Source organism: Calcarisporiella thermophila, assembly GCF_041956535.1.
Source record: "Calcarisporiella thermophila strain CBS 279.70 unplaced genomic scaffold VTP21scaffold_7, whole genome shotgun sequence".
Classification (NCBI taxonomy): Eukaryota; Fungi; Calcarisporiellomycota; class Calcarisporiellomycetes; order Calcarisporiellales; family Calcarisporiellaceae; genus Calcarisporiella; species Calcarisporiella thermophila.
In genome coordinates, this window is record NW_027192197.1 from 192,992 (window position 1) to 208,425 (window position 15,434).

Sequence of the window (15,434 nt, forward strand, 5' to 3'; positions counted from 1 at the left end):
TTATTTACAGACGTTAGTACCCATCCATCGTCGGCAGCGCTGTCCTTTGGCACAGTCCGAATCTACAGAGCATACACAAAAATCTTCAAGCGCACAATGCTTCGTATTAGCGGGGAGTTGTACAGCATCAGTCAGCCCAAGGATTCGGCGCCCGAAATTATTCAAAAAGATCCCTTTGGGATCGTAGCGCGATACAATCTCTGCGAATTTCTTTGCATTGGGGTACTTGCTGAAAAACATCTTCTTTGACGAGTAGTACAAGCCGTTCTTTCCGTGGTGAGCACGCCCATCTACCTTGTCCGCCTAGGTAATATATTTGGGAACATAAAATAGGTTAGAAAAGTGGACCCAGCAGAACGATTAGAGAACTAGGATCTAACACTTACAAGTAGTTGCGTGATGGCCTGGTATGATGCCAAGCCTAACCGCGGCTTATTGATTTCATCTCTGCGCATCACGCTAAGTAAATCGATGTGGACAGACTCGCGACCTGACTCCAAAGCTACTAGCGACTTCGCAGCCCTGGTAAACCTGAAATTGATGCCATAGAGCGGGAAGGAAACAGGGGCTTCATTGTATACTGCTCGAATCGTATGCACCACCTCATCAAGCCGATGTATGTCAAAAGACAGAGCAATGGCATTGTCTCTAACGGGTAGAGCCTTTGGCGTCCATGCACAGTTTCGACAACGGCTTACGAGGATTTTGTGAGAATATCCAGTACCAGGGTTCTTGGGGGTGACTCCATCCTCGGTGAGGACAAGAGGCTTTCCCGGAGCTCGACGATACAGCGACAGTTGAGTTATACCTTGATACAAGAACATATTCGGTTGGAGTTTTAAGGCTTGGCTAAGTTCAAACAGCGTGCTGTAGCCCGCGACCGCGAGGGGTGGAATGTCGGGAATCAAATTCATTTTAACGTCTCCATCTTCCTCGCAAGTGGTATAGTTTCCGGCTGACACGACAACCGAGCGGGTCGATGGGAACCACCAGAGTTGAAAGAAATCAATCTTGCGAGCCATTGCCAATGCCTGGCCGTTGAGGAGGATGTCCTCCGAAGCACGGTAGTTGTGGATCCTGATCTTGAACTGTGGAACGACAGGAAGTGTCACGTCTACTATGATCCCCAGTAGGCCAAGATGGACGCGAAAAGCAGCAAAATCGGGTGAATCTGCATTAATACGACGCAGTCTGCCGTTCGCGTCTACAAACGTCATACCGACAGCGAGCTCCGAGAGAGTGGCCGGGTGCAGAAGTGAGCTGCCATGTGCACCGGTGGCAATCGCACCTCCAACCGAGATGCCCCCAAACGAAGGAGCATGTTCTAGTGCAAGCCCTTTTGAGTGAAGTTTTGTCATCAAATCCAATATCTCTAGGCCTGCGCCTGCTGTCACCGTCATGTCGTTGTTGTATTTGACATTTCGAATATTTTCCATGAAAATAGCGATTCCTTCGGTGCAAAAATTGTCATTCCCAGAGTGCCGGCTGCCGACTGCTTTGACCGTTTGGTTTCTGCGCGCGGCTTCTCTGACAATGGTCTGGATTTCGGCCACAGTTTTTGGATAAAGGATGGCGGCGGCATTGCATTTAATGGTTCGCTTATACGTGGTGTATTGGACGCCACGCGCAGTAGATGCTAATAAAATAATGAGTGAAAAGATAAGTAATGAGGGGAAGGGGAGCCGTAACAGCTTCATTGCAAGAGCATCTATGAACGCGCGACTTGGTATGGAAATTCGGGATGAGGATACGCACCTTCAGCCTCGACAATAAAGCCTTTATATGTCCTCGTATTCCAGGAGCCCAAGTTTAACCTAATCGACAACCTCCTGCATGATCTCCCGATTAGAACGGACTGGAAAGAGTGTACGGTGATGATAGTATGTCGTGTAAATATAAAAGTGCATCTAATATTATATATATTAAGAAAGAGGAGTAAGCATTCCGGCTCCAGTGCAGAGCCTTGGTCAATAGGAAACTGAGGCACGAGGTTTCAAACAAGCTTGCGACTTGAGATATTTAATTTTGCAGGCACCCTTATGATGTCGAGTGGCCTCGGGAAGCGTACATAGGGTTATGCAGATTTAGATAATCCATCAAATGAGAGAATTACTGGAAAAGAATCAAAATCCAAAAAAAAAAGAAAAACAAACGAAAACAAAAACAGTATATGTGAAGTAAAAAAAAAGAAACGAAAATGCATAGCGAAATATCTGGGATTTACAATTGTCAATCTTTCAACTCAATTCAAGACATATATCCTACATGACTTGCGACAGAGCAGCCCAACTCTACTTGCAAATATGCTCCGCGCGATTATAAATGAAAGCAGCTCGATAGGCAGGGTAGGGCGCAATGTCTCCGGGTGTTCCTCGCTCCAGTATAAAGTGGCGAGAAACATCCTTAACATAAATTTTGCAAAATTGCTACCAAGTGGCCTGTACAGTGAACCCGTAGGCAACACAATATTAGAACAATAAAACCTAAGCATACACTCCTCTCTACCATCAGTTTTCTAGTGCCTCTGATTTAATCTTGGATTTTTCCTGCTTCTTCCGCTGTATAAAAAAAAAATGGAGCAACGAAAGCGTTAGCCGCAGCTCATTTGAATGCCTGAAGGCAACTAAAGAGAAACTTACAGGATCGTGCTGACGACAGAAGCTTTCAAAAACAGGTCCATCCTCGGTGGTGTACTGCCTCATCCATAAATCCTCTCGTTCTGCGCAAGTCGCGTGAAAAGCTTTACTACAGCGTGCGCTTGAGCACTGCACGCATGCCCCGCGTTTCGAAGTCTTGCACAGGAGACATCGTAAATTCCAACGTGCACGGGGTATATCTGCAAGCCCGCACGCGCGTTCTACTCCGATGGGAGTGGACCGATCTTCCGCTGGTTGGGTGCTGGCCTCATTAGGAGCCCTGACTTCATCAAGTGACTCATTGGATAACGACTCAGTGGATAGGATATAGGTTTCAGGAATGTAAAGCGCACAGAGACGATGCACAAGTTGTCCATCGGTTGTGGGTATCATGACATCGCCTTCCCCATAGTTCGGGCAGAGCGCACACTAATCAAACAGGGGGTGCGTGATACAATACTCAACCGTGACAGGGTAGAGAAGAAACAAATTACCTTTACGCCTGGCTTTCCATCGCTTCTCGCCATGCTGGGCAGCTCTTCCATTTTGGCTCGTTTACGTTTCATTTTCTTTACCACGCCCGTATCTGTGCCGTCCACATCTTCACCGCTATCATCAGCCAAAAATTCCACCCTATTTACCCTCATCCCATTGTTCTGCGATGCATATGAATCCTCGTCCACTTGTGGGTTTTCCCCAAATAAGCTCCCTACGTCAATCTTCACGCTGTCGCCAACGCATTGGCAAGCCTGTGCCTCCTTGCCAATTTCTACCCAATTTTCAAGGGCGAAATTGACAGACTCTGCACAGTTAAAGCCCAGGTTATAGCCTGCGTGATATCCACGGGGAAAGGTCACAACAAACTCGCCCTCATGCTGAACAAGTCGGTGGGAATCCACCCCACTCTTGGCAAGGAAGGTGGGCGAAACGATAAAGGTCTTGTGGCGGAGAAACTGAGAGCAAAGCTGATAGTCTTGCGGAAAAGTATCTAGTGGTTCAAAAAATGCAGCCAGCATTAGGATTCATGCTTTACTAGGCTAGAGAGAGGAATCCACAATTAGTTACTTTGCATGAGCCGCTCGAATTTATCACGGTGGTACGCGGGAATGGCATACCACTGCTTGGGTGCACCAAAATGCAAATAGTTTATCGAGTAGAGATCCATGTCCTAAAATGAACACACGGTGAATGCGATTCTCTTCAAAGTGCGCGCGCGATAGAACTTACCTCAACATGCCATGCAAAAGTTGCCTTCCACATCCCAAAGTATAGATATGGAGTGTTCACACCCGGCAAATTCACGTGGATCCGATTAAGTATATTGTCCAAATTGTTCATGTTCCACTCCCGAGGCTCATCAGGGCCAAAGAGAGTCCCGGACATGTCCGCCCCGTAAAGCGGGGCATTGAAGGTAAGGTTTCTCCAGTAATATCTTTCCAGTGATTTGCAATATTCCACATCGTAGTGTGAATCGAGTTTTCGAAAGCTGTATTCGGTAGCCGATTTTGCGGTCGGTCCCTCATCGCGTCTGCGCGGTGGTTTGACAGATTTAACGGTGTCTTCAACATGTAGCTCGCTGGGTGGAGGAGTAGACGGATTCAGCATTGTGTGGACGCTCATACGATCTCTCCCCACTGATAGATCCGAACCATTGGGCGAGGAATCGTTCACCACCACTACCTTAACCAAAGACTTGGCGAAGAGATTATCACCTGCTGTTTCCGATGGCATTGTTAGGGTAGCTTGGGATTTATCCTGCTGCTGGACCATGGAGCTGCTGATGGCATCTTTTATTGGATCAAAGTGATGCGTCTCCTCCTTTACTGGATGGTCCATTGCCTCCGTTCTTTCCTCTTTAAAACACGGTTCATCCGTGGCATCGGATTTTCTTTTCCGCTTGTGTTTAGGCGGAGGCTTCTTCTCTCCGGGCAATGGCGGGGGACGATGATCCGATTGTTCGCACAGCTCTCGCCATTGTTCCACGGTATAAATTCGACGCTTCTCGATGTTGGCCTGCGTGAACGCGCCCTGACTACCGGCAGAACTTATATGCTGCTCAATGGGCTTTCGCACTCGCACATTCTGCAGATTATTTGTGATGTCAGGGAGATTGTCAGACCTAGAAGCGGAAAAGATAGGGTTTATGAAATAAAAAGTCACATGTACATATTCGTCTGAGTTGGCAATGAAAATGACAAGTCTAAAGCAATCTCATGATGGGAAGCCAAGAAAGGGCAGAAAATGGACGTACCATTCTTTCGGAGGGATAATCTTGACAATCGATGATTGCATGCCGTAGTGCGTAATGGCACTCATAAATCGGCGAAAATCGCGAAACTCCTCCATGCTCGGCTCGAACACCGGGATGCGACCCCCATTGTCCACATCGTAATAATAGGATGGGTGTATCTCCATGAAATCTCTCTTATTCCGGAGCTTCTTCTCGGGGTAGTCCAGAGATGATGTTGAACAGATTATAGAGGGGGGGGGGTGTCAACAGTCGCTACAAGGAGTTAAGGGCTGGTGGTGTGACTCGGGCTGAGAGGAATAAAAAAAAGTGAGCGGATAAGCCACCCATAATTCTTTCAAAAGTGCTTCGAATGGAAAATCTAATGTGGGAGTGAATATGAAATTTTAATATATTTATTGCTACATTCTCTCTAAAGGCTCCACTCCCAGAAGCTTGAGTCCAGAGCCAAGCACACATCTCGCTGACCATAACAGCAACCATCGTGCATCTGCTACAGCTGATTGCCTTCCTTTGACACGCAAGACCCTGTGGGCCTCTGAGAGGGCGTGTGCTAGTTCAAATAATATAGACATCAATGGCTGAGGATCCATGGATTGATGTGAGAGGAGAACAGCATTAGGATATCTCATCAAAATTGATGCCAGAACAATCACTTCATCGCCATGGAGCAGACTCAGATCGGCATTGGGGTCTAATCGAACGCATGCTTTTCGCTCGATCCTAAAGTGACAAAAAAAATACACAATCAGAGCTCTCAAGGAATCGAGCTATTCAGCCGATCTTGTTTACCCGCACAAGCGCGCATGCGTATATTCCAAATAAACACCACTGTCTCCCCTCACATCCATTAGTCTGTCCCAGTCAAAAACGACCTCTCTTGTTCGGCGAATCTGCTCAATCTGAGTTAACACCGCGGCTTTTGCGGCGCCACGCGCTGTTCTCGACACGACCTCTTCAATTTTATCCTCCTTGCTAAGCTCTAGCACCAGCTCGTCCAATTTTCCCTCGTTTTCACGCATGATCTGATCCATGGCATCTATTGCTCGTGCCATCACCTCGCTTACAGAGGTCGAGATACCTCGCAAGGGGAGATATTCTACATGGTGGCACTGCTCCGAGTTAACAAGATGAAATGCTTGCTTAAAGTGCAGAGCACGGCGGTTGGGCGCTACGATGTAGATCGAGCTTGCGTATTGAAGATGGTGACGGAGAAAGGAGACATCATTGGCAAGTTCAGTTGGTTCGCCGGATACTCTAAGTTTCGGGCGACCAAGTCCAAGAGAAGAGAGATCGAGAGTCTCGATGTCATCCGGCAAATTTGAACCTGAGGCTAGGTGCCCCCAAGCATGCCCTTTCGTCGGCTCGAAGCCGAGCACCTCGTGTTCTTCACTACACATTTTCCCATCAACCGAATTCTCTTCGCCATCCTTATTCATCTCTGTCCCCCTCCAGTCCTTCACTCTATGTACTTCACATCCTGAAAGCTCTAAAATTCTGGCCACGAATCCTGCTAATATTTTGCCCCGAATTTGATTTCCTATTTCGTTGCACTGCATAGCACATACCACAACTTTTCTCCGTTCTTCCGAGCGTGGAAGAGCAGCAGACGAAAAGTTTCCTCCATCTTGCACTATCCGCTGTAAGATGAGCTTTAGAAATTCCTCTCTGTGCACTCTAAAATTGAGGAAAATTCCTTCGACATTGACTCCTGCAATGAGGTTGCTCGCTTTTATCTGATGTTTCCCAAGATGAAGTAAGTTGAGGAAGATGAATATCAGATCTGCGAACCAATCACCTTCTCCGCTAACTCACTGGCCACGCTTGTACCGAACTCCTTAGTACCGGGTAGAAGACGAAGCACGGGTAGTGCCATTACCTCACAACGCGTGGGTTTTCGTATAATCTCGAGTGCATCTCGAATCTGGCGCTCCTTAATATCATGGGAAATCGAGAGAGATGAAAATGCGGGGACGAGGAGAGATGTTATGTGCGAGCGAAGTAAATCGAGTGGAAGAGGTGCTATTATCATAGTGTTCGGTCCGACGACATAAACGCTGGCATGTTTGGAAACAGAGCACAGGTTTTACATTTGTGGCTGGTTTTCTCTCTTCTCCATATAGAATCTTATTGAAATGGGTCTACGAAGCCACCAAAATTAAAAATTTTGCTCTCTGATACACCATTTGCATTGGAAGCTAGGCAATGGCAGCATCCATTGCTCAAGCCCTCACATATAATGCCGCTGAAAACACATCATCGTCATCCATTATAGACAACATTAATCTGCCTTCCACTCCTGAAAATCGCATACTACCCAATGATACCACAATAGAGGAGTCACCGCAACCGCAAGATCACACTTCACCTCAAGATTCCGCCAGCTCTCCACAAGATTGTTCTCAACAACCAATTAATACATCCATCAACGAATCAGAAAACAGCGCCTCTGTACCATACCAGACTCGGCATGCATCTTCTCGCCGCGATATCACCAGTTCTAACAGCAAGGTAGCTTCAAGCAAAGTTCACCCTCGATGGCACAACCAGAGCTATATGCTTTTCTTAGCATTGCGCCAATCCAAGGCAAGCTCCATGTTCCGCACAGAATTGTGCCGTGCTGCTCTTGCCATGGACGAGAAGATCTCGCAGGAGAGGGGACTGCCGCGCGTGTTTAGGGGAAAGGCAAGATCCTAAGTCAATAGAGAAACTCTTTATTGAAAGCCGTGACATTAATGGGATGCATTATCTTTTTGTGTAATAGACGCCTATGAATAGCGCCTCCAAGGTCCTGACCCTCAATCTGGATCGCTATTTCATTGCTTTTAAAGAGCCTGGTGATCGAGCGACTCGCTTTCGCCTCGCATACGAACCAGCCAACTTCGAAAGCGCCGTCAAGGCATATAACGAATGGATGAAGAAGCTGATCGAGCACGATTGGCCGCTCTGTTTTGGTAAGAAGAAGGAGAAGAGTCCGGGAGAGGAGCCGCGACAAGGTACAGTTGAGTGTGTGGAAGCAGCAGAAGATGCCAATATCAAGGATTCGAAACGAAAAAGAGAGAGGGAAAACGAGACGAATGGCGGGAATGCAAAGAAAGTGTGCGTAGATGCGAGCACGCAGACCACCTTTTTGTACGGATCCTGCGACGACTATGACTCTGAGTGCGAGACGCCTGCGCACTCCAACGGGTTGGAATCAGATGAGTTGCAGCATGCTTCGAAACCGTCGGCAACCTCCGGGGAATCAAAGCCACTGCCCTCCGATGACCCCTCTTGGGTGAACATTGATGAGCTGGACCTGTCGGATGTACCCAAATCTATCCACGACATCGTTGAGGTGCGGCCGTCAACGATACCAGGAGCAGGGAGCGGCCTGTTTGCAAAGCGTTTTCTCCCGTATAACACTCCCCTCGGATTCTATTTCGGGGTGCCGATGACCGAGGACGAATACGACTCGCTCAAGGACGGCGTCGGGCTTGCCTCCAACTATTCCATCATGTATCGAAAGAGCGTGCTCGACGCAACGGATGAACGCGGGCAGCCCTTTACGGATCCAGGAGGGCCGCTGTACTGCCCATTCCATTTCATGAATGAAAACCCCGAGAAGGCGGGAATTATATTTCTAGAGGGCAACGTCGTGAACCAAGTCATTTGCTGGACAAAGCGCGACATACAGCCCGAAGAGGAGCTTTTTGTCTGGTATGGAAAGGAAGTGGAGCGCTCCTACACCTTGTCCACCCCAGAGATCTCGAAGAGGAGGAGAAAGGCAGAGGAGAAGAAGAAGAAACAATAAAGAGCATGAATCATGTTAGCCTTGATGACTTGCATCACGCTTGTGCGTGTGCGGAATTGTCAGAAAGCCCCTGCGGGGTTCTCCACTGTTGGAAGCTTATGGGGATTAAGGTTTATCACGGAATCATCTGGAACTCAGCCTTAGCATTCAGAAAGAAATGAAACTAAATGGAAATCTTTTACCGACCCTATCATGGGAAGGGGAAACTCTGTTCCACAAATCGGCGAGAACCTTATGATCTAGTTGCATTGCCGGAAATGCATTAGAAATTTCTAATTGTCAAAAAAGAAAAATAGGATCCATAGCAGCCTGTAAATAGGAAGATATGTATGGAACATACAAGTAGCGCACATAGAGATAGCACGATGAGATAAACTACTACAAGGAAGTGTGTATAATATTGCACTTGAAATAGAAACGATAAACAGAGAGAAAGGGTTCAGGGAAAAAAAAAAGGCAACGGCTGTCCGCCGATAGTGATTCATCTATTAAATACAATCCTTGCTATACGCGATCCGGCTATACGTGATCCGGTTAAACTTTGAAATAAAGGAAAAAACCAAAAAAATATTCTGAGAGAAAAAAAAGTATATACAATAGAGGCACTAGGCCATATAGGCCGGCGGCCGGTCTCTGGCGAAATCGTGCTCGTGGTAGGCGGGCGGAGAGGTGGAAATGTTAAGCATGTCGGACGTGACGGCATCGAACAGGCCATCCCGCCGGGCCCCAGGATGAGTTTCCGCGATCCGCCGTGCGGCCGCCGTTTCAAACACCATTTTCAAGTACTCCTTAAACATGTCCTCATTGCGCCCCTTGATCCAGAACTCAAGCTGGATGTTTCCCATTTCCAGCAGCTGTACATCCAGGAGGATGCTCCGGGAAAGGGTGGGCGAGCGCCGGATGGAAAAGCAATTTGCGAGGGGGAGACAGAAGCTTGTGAAAGGCGCATTGGCGCTAGTGGGGCGGAATATGAGGCGATGGGACGTGAGAAAGAGGTGGCCCTCCACTTTGCGTGTGCCGCTGGGCTTGCGCGGCATAAAATCAACGGGCGTGTGCTGGAAGAAAAAGCCCTCATTTTCGCAGGGCACAGGAATCAGGACCCCGTCGGAGCGGGAGCGGAAATTCACATTATTGAAGAAGGCGCTTAGCATGATGATTAGGTGGGGTGGCAACGACGAGGGAGTGCAATAGATAGAAGCCTGAATGCGGTTAGGGTTATCTGTGGACGATTACGAGAGGCGAAGGAGGGGGGGAAGGGTGGAATGCTGGTTAGTAAGACACAAGTGCCAGTTAAGAAATAGGAGAGAAATGTATGAAAGCGGCTCTCGAAAAAGGAAAAAACCGCTAGCTCAGGGGAGAAACCTGTAGGTGCCGGGCTATCCATTCTACCAAGCCACCGGAAAATGGGTAAAAATTAGCTAGTCGTCCCCTTTGCCATTTACCCGCGCTGTACCCCCTCCTGACCGTCACCAGCCCGGTAGAGCCCCTCACCCGCAGGCAAGCCCGACGCCGTTGCTCTTTCATTCTGAGTTTCTTGGCGCGAATCTTTTCCTCCTCCTGAGCGCAACCTTATTCCGGTCACGGCTCTTTTCCTGCCCACCGGGCGGATCACACTCGCGCCCCTCACCTTCCCCGTGTATGTCTATTAGATATAAAGCATAAACTTTTATTTTCAAAGATTCAAGAATAAGAAAAAATAAAAAGTTTTTTTCATAATTTTCTCTCTCCCCTTTTCAAGAAGATAAAAAAAAAAGAAAAAATAATTCCAAAAATAACAAAAATAGGTTAAAAATATTAATAATAAAGTTAAAAAAGAAAAAAGAAGAGTATATCAACACACATGCACGCCTAACGAGAAAACTTCTCCATAGTAAGTTGAAAAAAGAAAAAATAAAGACTTAGCAAAAAAAGAAAAAGATATAGAAGTAAAAAATATATATATATGAGCATTCTTGAATTTTCAAACTTGACTTCCATGTTTACACATAGGGGTTCACCACCGTCAACCGTACCACGGGCGGGTACTTGGTATCCTCGACCGTGAGGACCACGCGTAGCGAGGAGAATACCCGCAAGACCTGTGAGTTAGGCATCTCTTTCCCATCATCATCCGCAACCACTCTGTCCTCCTTCTTCGCAGCCTCGGCCCCCGTGGACTTCAGCCCACTCTTACTGGCCTCTGTACCCAACTCCACAATCTCTCCATCCTCCCCCTCGCTCGACTCCTCCTCCTCGTCCTCCTCCTCCTCCAGTACCTCCACCCCCTTCTCACGGTTCCGTCTCTCCTCCATCTCCCGTCTCGCACGCTCGAGCGTGTCCACACCAGCCTGCCAGCTCAACTTCAGCGCCCCATCGGCATAGACAGAGCGCTCCAGCGGCATCTGATCCAGATGCACCCGCTTCTCGACGCCGTATCGAGGCACCAGCACATCGAATGCCTCTGCCTCCACCGCCATCACCAAGGCATCGCATGTGATGGGCTCCCGTGAGAGGTAGGCACAGAGGTGGAGGTGGTGGGAGGCGCGTAGCGCGTGCCGCGCCATCTCCTCGCGAGCATTGCATTGCTCGGCCGTCTTGGAGATGGCCTCCTTGTCCAGGTAGAACCTCTTCTCGCCCGCGAGGGCGGCCTCAAGCTGGCGGTGGACAAGCAGGTCGGAGTAGCGCCGCACCGGGTTGGTGAACTGGGTGTGAAGGGGGACGTTGAGCTCGTAGTGTTGGTATTTGGAAATGTCGACGGCGCCCGTGCAGAAGTAGCGCGGGGACTCGACCAGCTTCTCCGCCAGGGTCTGGAGCACCCGGCGCTCTTCCGGGCCGGCGTCGGCACGGGTTATGGCGCGCATTACCGCCCGCGCGGAGGAGCCCTCGATAGGGTAGCCGGCCTGCTCGCAGATGGCGCGGAACTCGTTCATCTTGCGTGCCAGCGGTTCGGGCTGGCGACAGAGCAGCGCCTGGTCGGGCAGGTGGCTGGAGATCTTCTGGGCCACGCTGCTGTTGGCCAAAAGCATCAGCTCCTCCATCATGCGCTCCGATTCCATCTGCTCGCGCACCGTGATGTCCACGGGGCGGCCCGCATCGTTGAACATAAACTCAATCTGGGGCAGCTCGAGGGTCATGGCCCCGTTCTGCACGCGGTCCGATCGCAGCTTCTTGGCGATTTCGTTCAGGGTGCGGATCGAGTCCTCCACGTCGGACTTCTCCACCCCGTGCACCTCGGCCGCCAGGGGCTTCCCGTCGATGACCGACTGCACCTGCTCGAAGTCGAGACGCGCACACGAGCGAACCACCGAGCGGGCCATGGTCGTGTCGATCAACTTAGCATCCGCTGTCATCTTGCAGATGACCGAGACGGCCATGCGGTCGATGCCGGGCTTCAGGCTGCAGAGGTCCTCGGCCAGCAGCTCGGGTAACATGGGGACCAGCTGCTGCACGAGCTGGGTGCCGACGGCACGAGAGCGCGCCTCCTTGTCCACCGCCGAATGGGGGCGCACAAAGTAGGCAACGTCGGCGACGTGAATGGCAATTTCGTAGTTGCCATCAGTGGTCTTCTTCACGGACACCGCGTCCACCAAGTCGTTGTCGCTGGGGGCATCCACGGTGAAGGCAACCATGGCTCGCAGGTCTCGGCGCTCCTTCATCTCCCCGTCGGGCACCCGCCACGGCACGGTGGGCAAGCATGCCATGACGGTCTCGCTGAACGGCGCGTTCGAGACGTTGTGGTCCGCCAAGAGGGCCTCGGTCTCGACGCTGAGGCTGCCGATCTCTCCGATTTGGCGCTCGAGCGTGCCAAACGGATGCAACGAGGTGATCGGCCAGCGCTTGATGGTTCCGAGGAAAAGCTTCTTTGCGTACGCCGAGTGGTTCTCCACGAAACCCTCGGGCGCCTGATCGATGGGAATCGCAATCAGTGGGACACGCTTGTCCGACGGGCGGAACCAGACAATGCGCGGACTGCTGGTATCTTTTTTCTGCGGTTGCTGCTGCTGCTGCTGTTGGGTCGAGTCGGCTCCCTCCTCCGCCTTGCTGCCCTCGCTCTCCCCATTCTGCTCGTTCTTCTTTTCCTCACGCTGCGTGTTGGGGCGAGAGAGACCAAGCGTCCCCGAGTAGATCTGGCCCTGGGGACGATCCAGGACCGCGACGATCACGCCACAGAACTGCGGACGCACCTTTTCGATGTCGACGTCATCCGCCAGCACCTCGGGCTCTTCGTCCTCCTCTGTACGCTTGCGGAACTCCTTCGGGTGACGGCCACCCAGCTTCATGACCTTGGCATCCTCCTTCTCCTTCTTTTCTCGCAGCACCTTGTCCACATCCACCAACCGCACCGCCACGACGTCGCCCTCGAGCGCTCGATTGCGGTCGCGAGACCCGCAAATGTAGATGTCCGAGTCGAGATCCTCCGAGATGACATAGGCATCGGAGCGATTACGCTTATTGATGCGCAGTACGCCACGAATCAGCTGCTTCGACTTGAGAAGCGGCGTCACCGCGGAGAAGGGTAGATGTGCAATGAACAGAGGTCGACGGCCTCCCTGCATCTGGTTCTGGCCGCCGCCCCCGAAAAAGCCCGACATGCGGGGCGAGAACGGCTCTCCATAACCGCCATACTGAGACATACGTGGTGAATAAGGCTCACCTACGGCACAAGAAGAAAGAAAGATAAGACACATAGCCCCGACAGCGCACAAAATTGCCTCGCCCTCCTCCTCCTCTTTCCATCCTTTTTTCCTTCCTCCTTGATACAACACAACAAAATAATAGAGCTAGGGAAATGGGGGGTGAATGGCTTACCCATGCTTGCTCTCCAGCTGTTATCATACCCCCGAGAGGACTGACGCTGATGGCCCATCATCGGCGGCACCTGGATGGGCTGAAGCGAGAACCGCTTGCCAACACGAGCACCCAACATCGCGTCCATCTCGGCCAACGGAGGAAGTTGGAACGACATCCGGTTGCCTCCTGGACGGGGCTGCATCTGCATTCCGGCTGGATCGGGGCGCACTTGGCCACCGGTCCCCATATTCATTCCAATGGGGGCCATTGAGGTGGTATAGCGGCGAGCACCGCGGGTGCGCTGAGGCTGGCCTTGCTGGTGATGGAGGGGAGCTTGTTGGGGATAGTACTGCTGCTGGTCATAGCCTTGGTTTTGGGGCGCGTGCATGCTGCGTCTCTGGTCATAGTTGGAGCGACGATCTCCAGGGTGCTGCTGATAGAAGTCCATGACTCCCCCGTGGAGGTAGGGGCCGTTCGAGCCACTCCCTCCGGCCTCGGAGGATCGGTGGTAGCGACCCTGGTGGTATCCACTGCTGTAATCCTCCACCGAGGTCGGGGTCATTCCCGAGAGTTTTGCCTCGGCCTCGGCGATGGCATTCCGTTTGGTCTCCTCGTCGGCCTCGTCCTCATCCTCACCCAGCTTGGCCAGCTCCTTGAGGGAGGAGAGCCCGTCCTTGGTCATGAAGGCGCTACGCCGACTTCGCCCTGCGCTTCCGCTAGAGCCTGTGTTCACCTCGGGTGCCTGAGGTGCATGGTCAGAGGCCATCGAATCCTCGCCATTCTTGTTGGGCATCGCAGACATAGAGAGATGTTTTCGGTGACCGCGCTCCTTGGTAGCCGGCGGATAGGCGCCAGCTTGAGCTTCCATGCCGTTGGGCTTGGCCACGACCTTAACCGGTGGAACGGATCCAGTCGGCAAAGTCTTGAGGGTTGAAATGATGGAGTGAAGCGATTCAAGCGCCTCCGACTTCTCCGCTGCATCCCCCGACGCAGCTGCATTTTGCCCCCCGGCGGGTGGAGAGGCCCTGGACCCAACGCGACTCTGACGCTTGCTCTTCTTTGTCGCGTCTCGACTCCCAGCACTCTCTGGCTCCTCCGCCACGGGCTGTAAGCCAGCACGCTGGCCTGCAGAGGCCGCGTCCGACCCAGCAGCAGAACGCGAGCGCTGATGCCCACGCTGCCGAGATGACGGTTGCTTGGCTAGGCTGGCCTGCTGCTGTTGCTGCTGTGGCTGCTGAGAGCCTTCGGCATTTTCTTTCTGGAGCGGGAAATTCACGGATCGTCGCTTGCTTCCCCCCGAGGTTGAGTTGCGTGACTTGCTGCCCGACTTGCCCCCCGTTTCGGATGGCTGTTGGTGGTATTCAATCACGGTCGTCATTTCAGGGGCGTCGAAAAGGCCACGTGTGGACTCTGGTGCCGTCTCGAAGGCAGCATTAGGGTCATCGTACAGATGATGATCGTCCATGATGATTTTCTCTCTTCTTGTCTCAAAACGTCACTCAGTCCTCTTCAAAAGGTTAAAAGAGAAAAAGAGGAAGAAAAAAAATTAAAGGTGCGAAAGTGATTTTCAGAATGACAAGTAGCGGATAAGAGCACTCTATGCAATTCAAATAGGAAGAATAACGAGGTCAGTGGGGGCAGTTCAATGAATAAGCGAGAAATAGCAGGAAAAAAAAAAAACGCGACGTGAAAAATAAGACCCCATGGCACAGGCTCTGAATCTGCCGTACCGGGTTGTGCTCGAGCACGTCGACACAATAGGATAAATACGAAAGATGGGAAAAGATGGCTTACCTTTCTCTCTTCTTCTTGTTCCAGGTGTCCGTTTGAAAAAGAGAAGTCGCAAAAAAAAAGAAACAAAAATCTCACCGCTTTTTATTCTTTTTTTTTTCTAACACGGGATGAGAGCGGAAGGGAGTAAATGAGAGTTGAAAGAAAAATAGAGAATATATATAATATATATAATAAAATAAAATAGTATAATGAC

The 15,434-nt window shown here is 50.8% G+C and overlaps 7 protein-coding genes across 7 annotated transcripts; 2 read left to right on the top strand and 5 right to left on the bottom strand.

Annotated features, from left to right (window-relative positions):
* Positions 1 to 2,401, bottom strand: VTP21DRAFT_10352 (uncharacterized protein; the record flags this gene model as incomplete). The annotated part of the gene is made up of 4 exons (XM_069389679.1): positions 1 to 303; positions 387 to 1,636; positions 1,756 to 1,814; positions 2,271 to 2,401. 4 exons carry the CDS (start codon positions 2,399 to 2,401, stop codon positions 1 to 3), a joined length of 1,743 nt encoding a protein of 580 aa, XP_069252975.1.
* Positions 2,402 to 2,507: 106 nt separating this feature from the next.
* VTP21DRAFT_10353 (uncharacterized protein) lies at positions 2,508 to 5,051 on the bottom strand (the record flags this gene model as incomplete). The annotated part of the gene is made up of 6 exons (XM_069389680.1): positions 2,508 to 2,558; positions 2,640 to 3,065; positions 3,131 to 3,624; positions 3,702 to 3,804; positions 3,864 to 4,755; positions 4,888 to 5,051. 6 exons carry the CDS (start codon positions 5,049 to 5,051, stop codon positions 2,508 to 2,510), a joined length of 2,130 nt encoding a protein of 709 aa, XP_069252976.1.
* Positions 5,052 to 5,285: 234 nt separating this feature from the next.
* Positions 5,286 to 6,916, bottom strand: VTP21DRAFT_10354 (uncharacterized protein; the record flags this gene model as incomplete). The annotated part of the gene is made up of 3 exons (XM_069389681.1): positions 5,286 to 5,607; positions 5,677 to 6,620; positions 6,683 to 6,916. 3 exons carry the CDS (start codon positions 6,914 to 6,916, stop codon positions 5,286 to 5,288), a joined length of 1,500 nt encoding a protein of 499 aa, XP_069252977.1.
* A 173-nt stretch (positions 6,917 to 7,089) lies between these two features.
* On the top strand, positions 7,090 to 7,581 carry VTP21DRAFT_10355 (uncharacterized protein; the record flags this gene model as incomplete). The annotated part of the gene is made up of 1 exon (XM_069389682.1): positions 7,090 to 7,581. The coding sequence occupies one exon, from the start codon at positions 7,090 to 7,092 to the stop codon at positions 7,579 to 7,581; it is 492 nt and encodes a 163-aa protein (XP_069252978.1).
* Positions 7,582 to 7,654: 73 nt separating this feature from the next.
* On the top strand, positions 7,655 to 8,677 carry VTP21DRAFT_10356 (uncharacterized protein; the record flags this gene model as incomplete). Its single annotated transcript, XM_069389683.1, has 1 exon — positions 7,655 to 8,677. The coding sequence occupies one exon, from the start codon at positions 7,655 to 7,657 to the stop codon at positions 8,675 to 8,677; it is 1,023 nt and encodes a 340-aa protein (XP_069252979.1).
* A 605-nt stretch (positions 8,678 to 9,282) lies between these two features.
* On the bottom strand, positions 9,283 to 9,828 carry VTP21DRAFT_10357 (uncharacterized protein; the record flags this gene model as incomplete). Its single annotated transcript, XM_069389684.1, has 1 exon — positions 9,283 to 9,828. One exon carries the CDS (start codon positions 9,826 to 9,828, stop codon positions 9,283 to 9,285), a length of 546 nt encoding a protein of 181 aa, XP_069252980.1.
* An 828-nt stretch (positions 9,829 to 10,656) lies between these two features.
* Positions 10,657 to 14,912, bottom strand: VTP21DRAFT_10358 (uncharacterized protein; the record flags this gene model as incomplete). The annotated part of the gene is made up of 2 exons (XM_069389685.1): positions 10,657 to 13,310; positions 13,466 to 14,912. 2 exons carry the CDS (start codon positions 14,910 to 14,912, stop codon positions 10,657 to 10,659), a joined length of 4,101 nt encoding a protein of 1,366 aa, XP_069252981.1.
* Between the last annotated feature and the right edge of the window lie 522 nt (positions 14,913 to 15,434).